Source organism: Coccidioides immitis (assembly GCF_000149335.2).
Source record: "Coccidioides immitis RS genomic scaffold supercont3.6, whole genome shotgun sequence".
In the NCBI taxonomy this organism is placed as follows: Eukaryota; Fungi; Ascomycota; class Eurotiomycetes; order Onygenales; family Onygenaceae; genus Coccidioides; species Coccidioides immitis.
This window is the reverse complement of record NW_004504312.1, coordinates 1629440-1648227: the sequence shown is the minus strand read 5'-3', so window position 1 is coordinate 1648227 and position 18788 is coordinate 1629440. Positions and strand designations below refer to the sequence as shown.

Below are 18788 nucleotides of genomic sequence, written 5' to 3'. Positions count from 1 at the left end.
TTTATGGGTGTTGCCCTTTGCATTCTTGATTGTTCTTGATAAATACGTGATTAGATATGGCCGGAATTCCCTCGGGCTTCGAGTTGGCTCTCGTGAAAGTGCTCTATTCGGTGTTACCCCTTGTCTCCGCATGTTTTTTCTTCATTGCCACTGGCATTCGATCTATAATAGCTCCCAAGGAAAGGCTGAATCCCAGCCGGTCAAAACGGCGTTGGAGGTTTACAGTCGGGATTTGTGTGGTGACTATATTCTTTAGCTATGTGAGACTCTGCCAGAATCATGCTCTTTTTTACGGGATCATGATGTGCTGATAATCAGTATGTGCGCTGCAGGTAGCCGATGCTATAATTTCAACCTTTACCTTTATCCCGGAAATTAGGCCCCCAACAGTGCCAGGTAGACTTGTGAGTGATGCTGAGGCAATACCTACAATGTGGAGGCAGCTGATAATTGTACTCATGCAGTTCTACTCCTGGGCGTCGAGCCTGCTCTGGTTCATAAACTTTCTATGGTTCCTTGATTTAGCAGGGCCAGCAACGTATCCGTTTTACGGGACCTGGATAGCCTATTTGGCAGGTGAAGGCTTACTTCTCCAGGTGTCCCTAAAAATACATCTTCCACGCATAGACACAGAAGTCTTACTGGTAGCTTGTCGGTTCGCTTTGCTTGTGACGCTTGTCCTAGCAGCTCTGCGCTCTCATTTTGTGCCGACAGAAGAAAAACAGCCAGATGAAGAAGCTACGCCCTTATTATCAGCCCAGGAGGTTACACAACAAGATTCACAATCTACTCGTCCATCGTACGGCTCTTGCTATTCACGGGCTGATGAATCAGCCCAGCTCGATGTCAATATATCAGCTAAATCTAAAAGCCAGAACGGAGACAGCACTGAGGACAGTCTAACGAATGAAGAAGATGAAAGGACTTTTTGGCATATTGTGGAGTTTCTTAGGGTATGTGTGTTTTCTCATGAAGGTGAACAGGCCCTAATTTATGTCATAGTCCTTTTTGCCGTTCTTCTGGCCCTCGGGGAAGCCTGCCTACCAGCTTCTCTATCTAGGCATTGGAGGATGCTTAGTGGTCGAGCGTATCATGAACGTAATCATTCCGTTACAACTTGGATTGATAACGAATCTTCTAACAAAGTCCGATGGTAAGAAATTTTGGATATTCAAGCTTACTATACAGGTTTTCGGGGTGTGTTATTGACAGTGCAGTAGGGTCGATCCCTTGGAAAGAAATAACGGTCTTCATTGGCCTACGTTTACTCCATTCTAGCGGTGGCTTATCAGCCCTGAGGTCCTTTATGTGGATGCCACTCGAGGATCTTTCGTACCAAAAAGTTAGCACGACAGCTTTCAATCATATTATGTCCCTGTCATGCGACTTTCATGACAGCAAAGTATCTGGCGCGGTATGGGAAACCATTGTGCGTGCCCAGCAGGTTAAAGATGCAGTCAACCACATTTGCTTCATCCTCATTCCGACCATAGTCGATCTGGCATTGGCTGTCAGTATTCTTTACTATCTTTTTGATGCCTATATGGCATTGATAACGGCAACGGTTACTGTGATGTTTTTATGGACATCTGGCAAAATAATCGACCGACAGAAGAATAAACAAAGGGACTGGATCGATAAGCGAATGAAGGAATTTTCGATTCTTTGTGAGTCAACCGCTAACTGGAAGACCGTTGCATATTTCAATCGCGTGCCATATGAGGAACTTCGATATCGTTCATCTGTTAAAGACCACTTGAAGTCACGGGTGGGCTTCAGGCTTTGGAGCGGCATTGAAAATAGTATTCAGTCACTTGTCCTTTTGTCGGGGCTTATGGCGGCTTGTTTTATCGCCGCCTATGGAGTGGCAACGGGTTCAAAACCCATTGGAAGCTTCGTAATGATGCTCAGCTATTGGGCCCAGCTATCTAATCCCCTCCAGTCACTTGCCAATGGATTTGCAGGTATTGTCCGAGATATGGTTGATGCAGAAGAGCTGCTTGTTCTGTTGCAGCAGAAGCCTACTGTCTCTGATATCCCCGGTGCTAAGCCCCTGGTTTTCGACGACGGTAATATCGAGTTTGATGGAGTCAGATTCTCCTATGATGGCAAGAGAGAAGTCTTGAAGAATGTTACGTTCCGGGCCCCTGCTGGAAAAATTACCGCAATTGTTGGAAAAACCGGAGGAGGGAAATCGACTATCTTAAAGTTGCTTTGCCGATTCTATGATCCTGTCGCAGGGGCTATCAACATTGACGGGCAAAACACTTCAAAGGTTGCTCTTAGTAGCCTGCGGGAAGTTTTGGGCGTTGTTCCCCAGGATCCTGTATTATTCCATGATTCAATCATGGCTAATATTCGCTATGCCAGTCTTGGTGCTGCTGACGAGGAGATTGTAGAAGCCTGTAAAGCTGTCGCCCTTCATGAAAAAATCATGAGCTTCCCTCATGGTTATGACACTGTGGTTGGAGAACGTGGCATGAAATTATCCGGCGGAGAATTACAGCGCGTCGCCATCGCACGAGCCATGATTAAGAATCCGAAAATAGTGCTCCTGGACGAGGCTACCAGCAGTGTGGATAGCGAGACAGAAGCCCATGTACAGAGGAGCCTGAAGATGCTCTGTGCGGGTCGGACCACGATTGTTATTGCGTACGTTTTTTCGAAGTCTGTCCAATGGAATACAATACCATAAATGCTAATGTTCTTACTAGACATCGACTTTCCACCATCATGAATGCTGATCAGATATTGGTAGTCAACGACGGTGAAATTGTTGAAAGAGGAACTCATCCCGAGCTTTTGGAGAACAGGAGCTACTACCACCGCTTGTGCAGCTGGCAAGGGTTCACCACTGAAGGGCCGAAGGACAAGCAGTCTCAAGTTATTATTAACGATATAAATCCTCTAGAGGCGACAATGGAGAATAGCGCCCTGCCGATGCGACTGCAGGATCCTGCTGGCAATAACTCTGCCCAAATTTCTAACGCCGAACGTTCGGGCATAGCATATTACGCTGCAGAATCCGAAATACCGCCGCAGGATCTGATTGACCAAGATGAATTGTGTGAACGTTGTGGTAACTGCTTGAATATAATTTCGTCTGCAATGGAGACGTCGAAAAGAATGGCCCACCCTAGCAGGATTCTGAAGCCGGAAGCCCCTGAATTCGTCCCTCGAGCGTTTCAAAATTATGTTTCAGGGCCCTTGCACCCTTACTATATTCAAGTCGACGCGAATCGCAGCGCTTCTAACCAACGTTATACTGACCACCCGCCTAGTGGTTACGCAAGCGATACTGGAGAAAGTGTAGAGATATGCACCGGCTATGAGGAGAGTAAGCCTTCTGAACCAAAACGAAAAATTGACGATGGTCACATGCCCACATGTCCTCCCCTCAATGATATGCCGGGCAACGGTGTTAAACTGATCGCAATATCTTCTGGAGAACGATTCCCAGTAGGAAGTGAACAGCACCATAGCGTTATTGAAGAGGTCTTGGGGGCCATAGGAAACCATGCAAAGAAAAATATTATCCGTCGAGAACTGTCAAAGAGTGAACCGGCGGGCCTTATGGTTGGTATGAGTGGAGACTCTGGAGATGTGGACAGAGGATTGGAGAGCTCCCCAGTTTCCCGCCATGGCATTCCTATTAGCCAGGAACCTGCGGCCAAAACCAACGAGATCCCTCTTAGGAAACACCGCCGCCGCCGTCGTCGAAATAATTGGCGGAGAAGAAAGGAAATGAGAACAACTGCGAGTACCCAGTCTGGCACGGATGGCATGCGGTCTTCGGATCAAATGGATGCAAAATGTGGCATATAAACTGCCTCGATACTGGAACGAGAATGAAGTCGGTTCCCGATCAGCACCTAGAACCCCGTCAGCTCCGCTGTAGAATTTCCCTTCCCGAAAATCACGCTCTATTACGATCGTATGAAACAAATTTGGGATCTACCTCGACAAGCTGCTTTCTTGAAACACTATTCCCTAAAACTTTGAATTAAGTGGTAAGCGATATGTTCATTGACATTAATTTAGGGTAGTATATGTAGCTTCCAGACAATATATATTTCTGTAAAAAACCAAGCGTTTTGATATAAGTAATCTTCTGTGTAAAGAGACACGAAACTATCCTTGGGTGTAGTGAACAACGTGTAGCTATACTGCTTCGAATTACAGATATCCTGGCATAATTGAGGGCACAAGTTCCTTGTCTTAAATCACTAGAATGATATTAACACAATCATCCGAACTTCTCTTTCGCAAGAGCACGAAGATACGTCATGGTCTCCTCTTCTTTCTTTCGATAGGATTTGAGTCTCTCTTCACGTTCTGCTGCTCGTGCCCGCAGAATCTCTTCCTTTCTGATCTCTCTTTCATTCTTCTTCCGCATTTCTTTTTCACGCTCGCGCTTCAACATCTCCAGGTCACTCGCGCCACCCATTAGCTCTGCATCTGGTGCTTCACCGGGAGATGCGCCTCGACGGGATTCCGCAAATTCTCGATTGGCGAATGCTGCCTCGCGGCGTTTTTCCACACGGCGTTCGTGGGTCCCTGGTTCGGCGCGCGGAGCAATTTCGTCTTCGAACCGGCGGAGTTCGGATTTGTGCGATTTTAGGGAGTGTTTGTGGGAAATGCGGGCTTCTTCACAGGCTTCTTGGGCGGAAGAGAGTTGGTCCTCTGTATTACGTTTTGGTTAACCGGAGGGTGCTTTTATAAGATAGGAGAATAGTAGGTATTAAATATAAATGCTTACCTCGACGAAGTTGAAGGTCTTGCATGGTAGGAACTTTAGGGCCGGATTTATCAACGCGTCGTACATCATCACGGTATACTGATAAGGCTGCATTCTCGGTAGGTACTTGAGGACCGTAGGACCCCTCCTCTTCCTCTTCTTCCTCTTCGGAGCCTTCTGAAGTTTTGTCTGGGGGGCCCAGCTGTTCTGATATCTGGGTAGCCCTTGCATGATCGTATGGTAAAGAGCCCCTAGTATCCCTTCGTGTAGTTGAGCGATTCCTCCCACTGTATTCATTATAGGATGAGGATTGCCGTCCTGAAAGACCCACAGCGCTACGGGCGTTAACTGAGCCTCTGCTGAAGGCGCTGTCTCGAGCTTTCTCAAAGGTCTTAGGATCGTACCACCCTTCTGCGAGTTCTCCACGGTTCCTCAAGTACGTCAGTACGTGGTTTTCTGACAAAAGAAACATATGCATTTCTAGAAAGATAGACGGGAAGAGAAAAGGAGAATAACTTTGTTAGAGGAATGGAAATATCTAGGGAGAGAATCGTCATTTACCATTTGCCAATGAAACTCTTCCATCTTCCTTTGGTTTCCCGCTCACTGAGTTCCGCCAAATCGATACCTTTCTGGATATCTAAGTACATCGCGAACATCGGTTCGTAGTGCGCTAAGTCGCGCTTTGATAGTGACATTGCGCTGAAAGGTAGAGATGGCCGTGCTGAGTCGGCATGGCTGCTTTTTGGAGTGTCTCGTCTACGGCGATTGAAATGTCGATTACTTGACCCGCGCGGGGAGCGGGAGCGAGATCGAGAGAAAGACGGGGATAATCTGGAATGTCTTAGGCGGTTCATGGCGCTTTTCCGGTATTGGGTTGATATTCGAAGACGCCTTTTTGCCCCCCGACGGTTGAGATGGTATTAAAAACAATTTGAGGGGGAGTGAAACCGGAACTAGGTATTTAACCGCGCCATCTCCAAGGGGGCGAATCGACGCTGAACTTGTTTTTGAACAACGTTCCTATTTTATTCATTATAAAATATAGCTTGACTACATTTCTCTTGAGTAGATTAGTCTTAAAACAAGTGCAGATAGAATAGTAGAGACAAATTACTCTAGAATCCAGGGGTTCAAAGCAGAATTTCATTGATACGCCGCTCTTAGAATAGTACATTATCAAAACGACTAAGATATAGATAATGCAAGGAACAAGAAGACGAAATCGCCAAAAAATGGCTCAGCTACTAAGCAAATGAAGTTCCACTAGGGATCGATATCCGACTCTTGTAAGATTTCACCCGTTAGTAATTAAAGCTAAATAAATTGCCCTATGGGAACCCTTCAGCTTCAGGGAGCGCTGGACGGCTGAACATCTGCACCAGCACTGGAGCTTTCTCCAGGATTCTCTGTGGATGACGTTGTTGTGGCGGGCTTAGACTTGCTTGCCGCAGCCATTTGCCATGCAGGAATGCTCGCGGGTTTACCCAGAGCTGCGAATGGACTCTTCGAAGCTTCGCTAGGGGCTGTGGAAGTTGCTGACGTCGATTGCGCGGGTGTAGAGGCCGCGCTGGTTGTTTGGGCCTGAGAAGTAGCTGGCACGCTGTTTGCTTCCGGCTGGTTTGGTACGCTCTGGGCAGGAGGGGCGGCAGCAGTTGTACTGGTACCCGCGGCAAGTCGGTTTCCAAGTAATATCTTCAAACTCTTCAGTTCTGCACTAAGATCTCTGAGTCGTTTCTCGTTTCCTTCCCTTGAGCCTTCAATCGCCTTGGGGATTCCATCTTTTAGGCTTCTGACCTCCTCGCTAATACGTCTGGTTTCGTCGTCGCGCCGACGAGAAGAACTCTTCAGTTCCGCAACTACATCCTCGACCTCCCGGAGAGCGGCATCCAGTCTCTCGGTTCGCGCATTTTCTGTGGCTTTCAATGTCGAAGTATCTGAGGAGAGCTGATCTAAAAGCGCGAATGCGCGTGAAAATTGTTCATCAATACTCTCTTTGTCCTGTTGGAGTTGAGGTGGAGTTGGAGGCGCTATTAATGGTGTGATGTATCTCTACAATCGAATAGTCAGTCTCTACCATAGTAAAGAATTACACCCAATTTACCTTTGCTACCACATATAAACCATAGCCAACACCACCAACGACCGTGGCCATGATGAACCAGTCTCGCCAATCTCGCTTGGGAAGCCTACAGTAAATCATTCGTTAACTGGTGTTTTAACAAAAGCAATGTATACCACTTGTGGCAGGTCACTTACTCAGGCGGAGGCTGTAGATGCTGCCATTGACCAGCTGGTCCATATGCGTAGCCTTGATTCAGCGCCGCCTGTCGACTGACGGATGGTTGTTGAGCGACATATCCGCTGGTCTGATTCGTCCCGGCGCTCGAGGGCGGCTTTTCTTCACCTGCTCTCGAAAAAGCCAAGTCAATCTCTTCTTTGGTTAAATTCTTTGACTGAAGAAAAGCGATCTTTTTCTCTAGGGGTGCGGAAGAAACCGAGGGATCTTGGAGAACTATGAAATGTCAAGTTCTAGATCAGTATTCGTCAACCCACAAGCAAGAAGTTATTCAGCACAATACATACAAGAGACCTAAACAGAACATCGTTAGTATCCGCTGGTATGGGGAGAAATAGTCGGGAAGAGCACATACTGCGGAGGAGATCAGCTCCTCGCGAGCCATTGTGAGAGTTTCTAATTGAATCAACCAAGCTGGTAATGATGCCTTTTGCTAACGCCTCAGCTGTAAGCGCTCGAAATGAATCAGTAGAGTCGTCGTAGTCGCCTGAAGCCCTCGCCGTGTCGTGCTCTTTGATGGCAGAAAAGGAAGATCAAACTGGATCTGGCTTGCCGTGACGCCAAGAAGTCGTTATGCCGAGGCTGGACCTTTGCCGGAAACCCCGTGATCTAGCTTCTGTACGGAGTACTACAGTAGCCAAACCGCTGCCAAGTTTTTACCGATTATGTAATTGATAAGTGCATTGTTTACGACGAAACCCAAAATAATCAGCATCGCCAGCGACCACGGACCACCAGCTAGGTTTTCTCCGGACGTGCCGCGTGTATTTGGGATACTTTGAACTCTTGTGAGCTGTGGAAGACTATACTATTAGGCTGCACAGAATATTGTGATTATTGGGTTGGTGGATCTTCTCGTGCTGCTCGATCATGGCGCAAGACACGGGCTTGTTCAGCATACGACGTCCACGGGAGGTATGGTCGCAATTCATTGACGATACAATACAACACGATTCAAGCAAATTGTGATGAATGAATACTGATGTAGCATTTGGTGCAGACTCTTGGAAATGTCCAAAACCTTTCTTCTATCCCTCAGCCATCTTCCGCCCTGAAACGAACCAGCTCCGTCGCAAACCTCCAGAACCCTCCTTACACATCACAACATTCGCGCTCGACGTCCGTTGCTCAGTCTGCTAGCCGATTACAACCTCCGGTCTTTGGGAGGGCCTCTTCGGGCGGAAATTTTGGGCCCGATGGCGCCCTATCCTCCGTGCGACGCTCTGCGTCAAGCAACATTCTTCACAGCGCAAGCGCACGTCGGCAGAGCTATGCCCCCATATCCATGCCACCTCCCCCCCCTCCACCACAACTTCAGCGGAGGAGCAGTGTGCTATCACGACCTTCGATGGGGCCTACACCTCACCAGTCCTTTTTCGCCCAAACTCCAGTCCCTGCGGGGGTACCACGCGACCCCCGCCCGCTGCGAGATCGAAGCTTCCAAGCGCGGATAAGCCAAGAAATTTTGGAATATTTGACGCATAATAACTTTGAGCTTGAAATGAAGCATTCCTTGACGCAGAATACGCTAAAATCGCCCACCCAAAAGGACTTCAACTACATTTTCCAATGGTTATATAGGAGAATCGATCCAGGACACAAGTTCCAGAAGAGCATAGATTCTGAAGTGCCGCCGATTTTGAAACAGTTAAGATATCCTTTTGAAAAGAGTATCACAAAATCGCAGCTTGCCGCCGTTGGGGGCCAGAATTGGCCAACATTCCTGGGCATGCTTCATTGGATGATGCAGTTGGCACAGATGTTGGAAAGGTATTATCTGGATCAGTACGACTATGCGTGTGCAGAAGCTGGTGTCGATGTGACAGGAGATCGTATCATTTTCCGCTTCTTGTCTGGCGCATACCATGATTGGCTGCAAGGAGGCGAAGATGAAGACGATGAGGTAGCGGAGAAAAGGCTTATTCCCCACGTCGAAGCTATGGCTGCCGAGTTTGAGCGTGGAAACGAAAAATACGTCCAAGAAATGCAGACACTTGAGGCAGAGAATAGGGCTTTGCGGGACCAAATCGAAGAGCTCGAGAAAAGTGCGCCGGACATGGCGAAACTGGAAAAGCATTTTAAAATTCTTGAGGAGGACAAACGGAAATTTGAAGACTATAATCAAAACGTCCAAGGAAAGATTGATAAATACGATAATCGGATCAAACTGCTGGATGAGGAGGTTAAGAAAGTAGATGCCGAGCTTCAAATGGCTGAAGAGGAACGGCTCAGTCTGCAGTCGAGTGTTGACAAGCAAGGTATTACAATACAGGACATCGACCGTATGAACACGGAGCGCGATCGACTTCAAAAGAGCGTCGAGGACATCCTAGTCAGGCTAGAAGAAACCCACGTAAGAGTCATGGAAAAAGAGGCAGAGGCCAATCGGAAGCTCGAGGAGTTGGAAGAAGTCGTCAAAACATACAACTCGCTTGGGTACCAAAACCTGCTGATTCCTTCAACGGCTGTCAACGCCAAAGATTATGATTACGAGCTACGCCTAAACGTCAACGAAAATAATTTCTCGTCATCCCAGCTTGGTAGATCCCAAAATCGAGGTTCTCCCGAAGGCGATCGATTACTTGCTGATGCATTCACGGGGTACAGCCCAGCTAATCTAATAAACTTGGATCTTCGTGGTATTGTTCGAAGTAGTTTTGTGGCGCTCAGAAAAGAAATATACGAACGCCGAAAAGTAGCGCTTGACGACGATATGAATCGTCGGGACTTGCTAGACAATATCAAAGAAGCTATGGAGGAGAAGCGGAACGAAGTTGAAGCTCTCGAACATAAACGACGAGCAGCGGAAGAGGAATTCGAAAAAACTAAAGAAATTACAATGACGCAGAAATTGGCCTCAGATGCTCAAATCGAAAAGATGGAAAAGGAACTCGCCAAAATGCGTGCAAGTCTGACAGAGAGCGTACAGTTGATGGAACAGAGGGAAATGAACACCAACATTGAGTACGAGCAGCTGGTACTGCGAGCAAACGCCTTACGGGAAGAGCTCCATACCGGCGTCGAGAGCATGTTGAACGATATTATCCGATTCAAAGTCCATATCCAAAAAGGTCTGGAAGATTATGAAAATTTCGTCGTCGACGAGGTTGAACAAGAACTGGGTGGCGAAGACCTTGACGACGAGCTGGATGGTAGGGAGATTGAATAAGTGGCTAGAGCTCTTTATCGATCTTGCAAATCTTGATATCCTCACGGTTTATGATTTATGATGGCCTGGAGTATTTCTTTTTGCCTGGAGCATTGGATTCTTAATATTTTGTTGTCGGTTTCTGTCGGTCTGCTGGTATAGTATATGGCGAGTCTCATGAGCGGTCATGATATTGGTTATAGGATAATGCTTTTTGTCAATAAATTTGTCTTGCAGTACAGATAAGTCGGTGCGCTGCCTATGCATTTGTATGGAGAAACTAGCCGTCATGCCCCGTATTTTCCTCCACGGCAAAGCTTGCTGGCGGCTCGGAATTTATCACGTGATAATGATTTGATCTTATCTTATCTGACATTGATGACTAACCATCTGGCTAAGTTTACTGAGCCAAATGTTAATTTTTCGCTGAGATGCGCCTGGAGCTGCGAGAATCAAACAGCTTTTTGCAATGGTCAGCGCCGACAGACCCGTATAACACTGTGTTACTACGGGCTAGTCATGGTTTATACACGTCAATTCGGGGTGACTTTTTAGTTGAGCTGGGATCTTCTCCCAGGATCCTTCCTGCTGTCGTGTCATGATCATTTGCCTAAGGCCTGCTGGTAGAATCCTTCTGGGCCACGGGTTTCGTTTCTCTAATCGAAAATGTCAGGCTCTTTTTTCATTTAGAGGCTTCAACGCGAGGTCTATTTCCTCCGGCCCCTCCGTCAACAACCCTTCCTCTCATCCATACACCGTTAGACCTCCTCGCTCAAGGGCAAAGCACCTTCGCTGTCCTGTTCCTCGATCGGAACGAACCGACATTGCAAAATGGATTCCCTTTTTAGACAGATTCCTCCCGTCGCATTTCCGGGAGGGCTCCGTCGATTGTTTGGAGGATGGAGTGCGGAGTGAGGCCGAGCAATGCCAGGCGATACTACAGTTACTTTTCCAGGCCAGATCCTTCATGAATTTCGATCTACTCGCTTATATGGGCTTCAAGATGAACAGATGGAATGCCGTAAGGGCTCTTGTGGATAAATTGCTCGATAATGCAGAGGCATTGCGCTCGAAGCATGCCGGTCGAAATGATCTCCCTTCGAATATCGATTGGAAAAATATGGGGCGATCGTTTGACGAGATTACCGGAGATGAGCTTTATCCAACCCTAGCTATATCTGTCCAGGATAGTACCGATTTTCGATCTCTAGACTCGTACGATTCCTATTCCGAAGAACCTATTTTGGGAACTCGAATGGGTGAAACGAACCTTCGCGTTGGGACCATGGAGGAGCTATGGCAAAGCCTGGGTTATTTCATCATCGAGGCGGCAGATATGCGCCAGGAGGAATCGGCGTTGATAATGCATCACTTTTATTATATCGTTGCTCGTCTACACAACTTAGACTACATTCCAAGCAACGTTTACAAAGATACACCAATTCGAGGGTCTTATCCGCTCTTACGCCCACCAGCAATGCACCTGCTATCTACACGTATTATGACTATTCTGACAGACACGATGTTAGAAGCAAGAATGGAGGAATTATCCACTTCTACCGACCAACAGTCGTCCATGGAATGGTTACGCTCCTCGAAAACAGAACTCGGGTTCGGTGTTTGGCTTGAATTTATTCTCTGGTGCTGCGTAGAAGGAGGCTATGCTCGTGAAGCTGCCTGGATCTTGCAAAGCACACGAAACCGCTCGAAAGAATGGAAGGTGGCTAGCTTCGCTCGGCTGCTAAAGACCATCGGCCCAATTGATCCCAAAAAAATAGACCATCACGACACTTGGGAACAATGCGGAAACTCGTCGCGAATATCAACAATGGGGAGGCCCAAGGGTTCATTTCTAGGAATGGGAGAGCGAACCATCACTCATGAAGTTGTCGTTGCTGTGATGGACGGACTTACTAACGCTGTTAGAACCGGGGTCGGTTTCCGGGGAGATTCGGCGCCGCATGTCTGGGAACGTCTCGGTTTACTCCGGGGACTCCTAAATAAAAATATGCTCTACGTTGGCGCAGGGTTCGTTAATTACTTGATTATGAGAATCCTTGAGGCCGGAGGCATCGTTGCTGAAGTGAAGCCTCAAGCCCTTGAGCTGCTCCTAGACGTTTCGCCCTCGATTACGACTGCGGATGAACTTGAAATGCCACTCGAAAAACTGGCTGAATTGTCAAACAAAGGAGTAATTCCAAACAAATCCGCAATGATATTGGGTTTATACCATTATACCTTGAATGCATATGCATCTTCCGGTCACATCTCGGGCACAATTGACGTTCTGGAAAAGCTTGTTGCAGCCGTGGATTATACGCGAATCCACATGATCCGTCAATCAATTATGGAGTCCAGATACGTTACAAAAGCCTATAATGTGCGCAAATCAAGCCTGAAAACCGCGTTAAACAATGGATCAAATGACCATGAAATGTCGCCATTAGGTAAACTTCAGCTGCCTCCATCTTCTCTCAGCCTTCTTCTCAGCGTTTTCACCAATTCGCGGGCTTTTAGCCTAGCATCGTGGGTCGTCAACCCGCGTGAATCTGCGGGACCGATAATTCCGTCTGACATGTACAGGGACGAGGTTCTGGCGCCTACCCTGATCCAGTTCGCAACCGCAACGAATAATAGTCACTTGCTCTCCAATGTTTTGGAACGCGTGGCTCGCCCGTGGCCAGGATCCATTCTTCATCACATGCTTGATTACAGGATCGCAAACTTTCGTTGGAAACATGCTCTTGAATTGCTAGTACAGCTCCGGGACGTTGAACGAATCCAATGGGTACCGAACAATGTCGCAACCCTTGCCGCTACCATCATAAAGCTAGATCAGCCGGACAACCTTCTTCCACAATTTTCTTCTTCCGAAGACCAGCGCCAGGCGTTAGAACAGGCCACACATATCTTAACGTATATGCTAGAAGGTAAATTCAGTGCTCGTGAAGACTTCTCGAAGGAACGTGATTTTCACCCGGCACAAATGTTACATCAGCTCCACCGCATCTTCAAATCAGCGGGGTCACCCGCTCTTTTGGATGTTTGCACAAAAGTGAAGCTCAAATGGCAAGGTCCCGTTGAATCTTCCTGCTATGTACCAGCTAATGCATTTCGCACTCTTATCGCCGCTGTCGTCGAAGTTTACGGTAGTGCTGCTGGTCGACAGCTCTACACTAAATGGTGCATGTATCCTGCGACCCCTCGCGCTCGACGTATCGACTCCGGGGGTAACACTCGGCTTTTCTATTCTTCACAGCTGAATCCGGAGACTGGAGGAGTGGTTCCTGTCTTCGATTCACATTGGCATGCAGGCAATGCCGGAAAGTTGGTCATGCCAAACCTCGATATCGTCCGAACCATCGCGCTGTGTGCCCTTAAAGATCAAACGGACTTGACGACGAAGAGCAAAGAAGCGTCGCCCGAGCTCACAGACGAAAGTGTCACTTCTGTGCTAAACTGGTGTATGCGGGTTTTCTTTGATTTGGGCTTGACAGACAGGGAAGTCGACCGAGAATTAGACGGGTATTTAACTCGTATCAGAGACAGATTGCGACACGAGCAAGCCTCCGAAGAATAATAGATATGTAAATATGTTACCTTGATTGATTACTGTGATTAATATAATAATTTAAATACTCCAATATCAGCGCAGTACGGAGTAGGGTTCAACATAACCTCCTCTATGCAGTTGAGTCAGGAGTATTCATGGCTGGCGGTCCCCGGCGCCACATCCACCCCCTAAGAGAGACCAAAGGCGGCGGAAGGCAGCTTGATTTTCTGTTAGGACTGGAACTCACTCCGTAAATCCCTTAGTTCCAGAGCCTAAAGCTACTGGCTAACGCATTTAACCAATAGTAGAATACGAACACCACGACTGGCCTGGTCTTAAACATTCGAAACGAATAACAATACGGAGTACCTGGCAGACGATTTCAAGCGCCTTCAGGAGTACTACATTATGGGGAAAGGAAAGGAGGTTTTTCTCCTGGGACTCAGATTGGATTGACATAAGCGAACCAGGGCCTGTCTATAAACCCACGAACCAACATATGCTCTCTCTAGACAATGAATATAGATAGACCCCACCTCACTCGGTGTGTGACATTTCTGTTCTTTAACCTGGCAGCCCAAGCCACCAGACATCACAAATACTGCTTGCCACATGTACTGCGGTGGAAACGCCAAAGCCAGCCGCTCCGCATCACAGCCATACAGTCAAGCAAGACGCCCAGCCCCATAATTAAACTCGCTATCGAGGAGACTACTCGGCGCAACGAAGCTAAATCCACCAAACGGATCGTCCTGAAAGCCGGCATTCATTTCCATCGGCCTTGGACGAGTCGGGCTACAGGCACCAAAACCCTCCTCGCCTTTGTTCATTCTATCGCGGAAACTTCCTTTGCTTGTCACAACTGGGCTAAGAGGCAGGGTCGTGAAATCAGCAGAGAAATTCTCCGCAAGAGCTGGGTCCGTCACGACAGGCTTGATAGGTGGATCAAGTTCACGCCTTTCCAGAGCTTTCCAATCAATTTTGCGGAAGAAACGGTGGCCTTTAATTGTCCTAATGTCTTTTGGCATATTATATCCCAGGCGCTTGTGCGGCTCCTTCCGAAGGAGACGAGTAAGCAAGTCCTTTGCATCTGGGCCGAGAAAGTAGGGAAGAACAAGCTTCTGTTTGATGATCTTTTCTGAGATCTTTGCATTATTGTTCCCCTTGAAAGGAGGAGAACCGGTTAACAAGTCAAATCCTAATGCGCCAAGGGACCACCAATCACACGCTTTACCATACGGCTTACCCTGGATAACTTCGGGCGCCATATACTCGACAGTGCCTAGAGACGAATTGCAGCGGTCCTCACCGTTCACAGACACCTTGCTAAGCCCAAAATCCGTCAAGAGCAGGTGGCCTTCAGTGTCTAACAGACAATTTTCCGGCTTAAGGTCGCGGTAAATAACACCAATATTGTGATGGAGATGCTCAAGAGCAAGCACCAACTCCGCCATATAGAAGGCCGCAACGTCCTCGGTAAACATGCGCTCCATTGCCAGGTGAGTAAATAACTCACCACCTTGTGCATACTCCAGGATGAGGTAGAGCTTCTCATGATCCTGAAAAGCATAATACAAGTTAACAATGAAAGGATAGCGATTGACGCTTTCCAGAATGGCCCGTTCGGTCTTGGTCTGCTCGACCAGCTTCTTATGCACAGTAAGAGACGCCTTGCGGAATTGCTTCTGGGCATACAGGGCACCAGTTATTTTATGGCGAACTAGCAGGACGGTCCCATAGGTACCCTTCCCAAGGCAGGTCAGGGGTTCAAAATCCTCAGCAGACATCTTCCGGTAGAGTATGTTTCGTTTTTGTTCCTTAGACAAGCCGTCAGAAGCCCCTTTTTCTCCATCGTTAGCCTCAGAGCTAACGAAATCATGTTCCAGATGAACTTCGTAGGTCTCGGTCTGATCACTGTCGGACACTACACTTGCGCAGCTGGTTCCAGCTTCGGAACCCATCACACTCGCATTGCTTGATGGTGCCTCACTTGGAGTTAAGTTGAGCGCATCCAGCTGCATTTTTAGGGCACTGATTCCATTTGGGGTCGCTGGTCGAAATGCAGGGCTCTTCCCAGCGCCTCTAAGTGGCTGAAGGAGTGGTGACGGTGCTTTGGGTGTACCACTCCGGCTAGTGCTCGCCCGATTATTACCGTCTTCTGGAGGAAACAACTCTGGGAAGGCGGCCGGATTCTGGCGACGTTTATTTCTCCGCTTCTTCTTGGAGCTTGTTGCCCCAATGGGCTGGTTTGAATTTCCATCATCACGTCCTAGGGCTGAACCTGTCCAACAGCCTCGAGTCGGACTGACCTCCGCGGTCATTCTGAACCCAGTGCTTGAGCTTCCACTGTCGCGAGGCGAAGGCCCCTTTCCTGCTCCATGTGGGAGGCATGGATCCGTTTGTTCCACATTTTCGACTGTTTGAGGAGCAAAGACATCCGATACAGAGAGTTCTTCCAGTGTCCACGCTCCCGAAGCCATAACGGTTCTAGTTGCGTTGGGTAAGAGCAGAGTTTTCGCGCTCTGGCTGGCTCAGGGCGGTCGAAACTTGCACCGTCACAGCAACTGCACCGGGTCGAACGGGAGGATCAATTTGTGTACGGCTTTCACATGGAACAATGGGACCGGGGCGAGCTGGCCGAACTTGCGGACTGGTTCAGAGGAACCGCAGCAAATATCTGTTGAAAGCAGAGAGGTGAGCCTGAGATATAGACGGCAGGAGAGATACAAGACGGGTTTCCTAAGAAAGATACCTCGATAAAAAAAAAAAAAAAAAAAAGAATATCTCCGACAGGCGCCGTGCCTTCAGACGGCCCTGGGTTAGATTACCGTCCGCCCTGTTCAGGACGGACTTTGCACCGGTACCCACACTACGTCGTCAGCCGGTGATCCTGGCACACCGTCTCCAAGATACACGATTGGATATGCTGAAATCTCCTGGGTTGAAGCTGGGTTAATGAGTGAAACGGGGAAAAGGCGCCCTGGAAGCACGTTGATCTGAGACGGGTACGAATTCGGTGCGCGTAAGCCCATAGATAATGTCCACACGATATATATTTCCTGGATGGTTGGAGTAAAAATACTGCCGGATCTGACGCTCCTTACACTGAACGAAAAGATATGTCCTTTCGACGTCAAAATGATGAAACAAAGACTGCACTGCGCAAAAGAAGTTGACGACGTGCAAAAAGTTGCCAAAAACAATCGAAACTTGACCTCAAACTGCCCAATTAGCGACCGACACCCACCATTGGTCACCCGCGGCAACTAGGCTATATCTGGACTAGCGCAAACTCCGGCGGCTATTGCAGGGTGTTTCCGGTGCCTGAAACGGTCTTTTATCAACCAGAACATTCACCAGCCAGAAAGTGACAAGCAAAGAATTAATTTCAAGTGAGCTTTCCCAAGTCCACTGCAGTGTCTCATAGAATTGCCCTTTTTTGCATTGGTATAGGGGCATATGTGGCTCTTTCTATGTGAAAATATCTTAATTCAGAATAGCAAAGCAGCACGGAGTGGATGGCTGGTTCACATTTTCATGTTGTGAGTCTTTCTACAAAGCCAGCGTCATGCCCAGTTTTACATTTCCCTTACAAATTTCCTGCACCGACACCCAATCTGCGGAGGGCCAGCCCCAGTACGCGCATGGATACCCCGACAGGGTTCCGGAGAGTATATGTAGGTAGTGCTGCCGGCCGGTTCTCTGAACCTACAGACTAGTCAATCGGGGCAAAAGCGAATCAAGTGGGGGCGCATTCCCGGGGACCATGGGTGTCTCCGTGGTCAATCTTCACAAATGTCACCAGCTGCAACAAGCATGGAGCATGGAGGTTGGGCCCCAACATACGTCGCTGCTGCCCGGACTCTGGGCGCCCAGTGGACGGGTGGGTGGGTGGGTGGGAGAGAGGGGGAGGGGGGGGGGGGGGGGGGGGTTGGCCAGGGAATATTCTCTTATTGTTTTTCTGAGCCCCATACAGACAGCATCGTCATCAAGAGGGAAAAGTGCGGTATTGGAGAGGAGCTGCCCGTCCCTAACCCCATTCGTAGTCATTCATTCATTCCCCGAAGAAACTGGCTGTCCTCGTCATCTCCACGCCAGAGTGTTCCACGAAAGCCAATGCGCTCGGCTTATCTACTTTCACAGTCACCTCGCCCCAGCCAAAGTCGACGATAACTAATCTAGCCACCTCAGTTGCAAGCGCCTCAACAGTTTCGAAGGACGACGAATCGACGAACTAGCCGATTAGAAGCATGGGAAGTTAGTCCATCAGGTTCACCGGCGGGCTTTAAATCAACGTAACTAGCGGGCGTACCTCAGCGGCTTTCTTCGTTATTTGCGGATACGTCTGGGCAAAGGCAGCAGTCCTAACCGTGTCTGACGCCACACACTTGAATATCAGTGCAACGTCAACAGCTTGTTTCTCAAGTCTCTCATGCTCATTCACGCCGATGATGCAATAGCACCGTATGTCCTCAATCCTAAATTCCCTCTCACTCTCGCCGGACACGTTGGTTCGCGTTAGGCATCTCAACCCTCCAGCAGCCCGTAACACAGCCTTTGGAAGGTGAAGAATCATCTCGGCTGTCATAGATGGCCCCAACGCCATGCCAGATGAACTCAGCTGGTCATATCGCTCAGTATCCACACTACTTTCAATCAAGTCTGCCAGTTCCGCCAGACCCAAGCCTTTTGGCGCGCCGCTTTGTGGGTCTACAGCTCTTGCGATAGCTCCCCTTATGTTTCCTTCTAAGGTCTTGTATAAAGCGCTGTAGTTGAGTGTAGTTCTAACGTGGTCATTCCGTGCGGCTTCGTTTATCAGGGATCTCGGGAAAGCAACACGGAGGGAGAGTATCGCGGGCTGAGGCTTGTTCGGTCGACCCCAAGCATCAGGATCAACGATGAGGGGAAACGGGAAGCGGATATTTCGCAGGTTGATATAATCAACCGGTTGGGCGGCCATTGTTGCTTGTGCTTACTGGAAAGGGAATCGAAAATGTTGGGAAAACGGGTTTTCTTGGAATTGCAGGAAATTTTAACCTGGCGGAGAGAA

The 18788-nt window shown here is 48.3% G+C and overlaps 7 protein-coding genes across 7 annotated transcripts; 3 read left to right on the top strand and 4 right to left on the bottom strand.

Moving 5' to 3' along the window:
• Positions 1-56: 56 nt before the first annotated feature.
• Positions 57-4089, top strand: CIMG_03567 (vacuolar ABC heavy metal transporter; the record flags this gene model as incomplete). The annotated part of the gene is made up of 6 exons (XM_001244125.2): positions 57-260; positions 333-404; positions 465-953; positions 1003-1153; positions 1221-2652; positions 2715-4089. The coding sequence occupies 6 exons, from the start codon at positions 57-59 to the stop codon at positions 3823-3825; spliced, it is 3459 nt and encodes a 1152-aa protein (XP_001244126.2). The 3' UTR covers positions 3826-4089.
• On the bottom strand, positions 4004-5641 carry CIMG_03566 (uncharacterized protein). The gene is made up of 3 exons (XM_001244124.2): positions 5300-5641; positions 4760-5169; positions 4004-4683 (listed from the first exon to the last, which is right to left on the bottom strand). The coding sequence occupies exons 1-3, from the start codon at positions 5593-5595 to the stop codon at positions 4247-4249; spliced, it is 1143 nt and encodes a 380-aa protein (XP_001244125.1). The 5' UTR covers positions 5596-5641; the 3' UTR covers positions 4004-4246.
• Positions 5642-5862: 221 nt separating this feature from the next.
• Positions 5863-7422, bottom strand: CIMG_03565 (peroxin 14; the record flags this gene model as incomplete). Its single annotated transcript, XM_001244123.2, has 5 exons — positions 5863-6790; positions 6843-6927; positions 6998-7253; positions 7325-7331; positions 7393-7422. 5 exons carry the CDS (start codon positions 7420-7422, stop codon positions 6089-6091), a joined length of 1080 nt encoding a protein of 359 aa, XP_001244124.2. The 3' UTR covers positions 5863-6088.
• A 371-nt stretch (positions 7423-7793) lies between these two features.
• CIMG_03564 (HEC/Ndc80p family protein) lies at positions 7794-10478 on the top strand. Its single transcript, XM_001244122.2, has 2 exons — positions 7794-7952; positions 8038-10478. Exons 1-2 carry the CDS (start codon positions 7908-7910, stop codon positions 10204-10206), a joined length of 2214 nt encoding a protein of 737 aa, XP_001244123.1. The 5' UTR covers positions 7794-7907; the 3' UTR covers positions 10207-10478.
• A 174-nt stretch (positions 10479-10652) lies between these two features.
• CIMG_03563 (uncharacterized protein) lies at positions 10653-13841 on the top strand. Its single transcript, XM_001244121.2, has one exon. It carries the CDS (start codon positions 10784-10786, stop codon positions 13763-13765), a length of 2982 nt encoding a protein of 993 aa, XP_001244122.1. The 5' UTR covers positions 10653-10783; the 3' UTR covers positions 13766-13841.
• A 324-nt stretch (positions 13842-14165) lies between these two features.
• Positions 14166-16218, bottom strand: CIMG_13720 (AGC/RSK protein kinase; the record flags this gene model as incomplete). Its single annotated transcript, XM_001244120.2, has 1 exon — positions 14166-16218. The coding sequence occupies one exon, from the start codon at positions 16216-16218 to the stop codon at positions 14404-14406; it is 1815 nt and encodes a 604-aa protein (XP_001244121.1). The 3' UTR covers positions 14166-14403.
• A 1574-nt stretch (positions 16219-17792) lies between these two features.
• On the bottom strand, positions 17793-18721 carry CIMG_03561 (FolB domain-containing protein; the record flags this gene model as incomplete). The annotated part of the gene is made up of 2 exons (XM_001244119.2): positions 18051-18721; positions 17793-17972 (listed from the first exon to the last, which is right to left on the bottom strand). The coding sequence occupies exons 1-2, from the start codon at positions 18696-18698 to the stop codon at positions 17793-17795; spliced, it is 828 nt and encodes a 275-aa protein (XP_001244120.1). The 5' UTR covers positions 18699-18721.
• Positions 18722-18788: the final 67 nt, after the last annotated feature.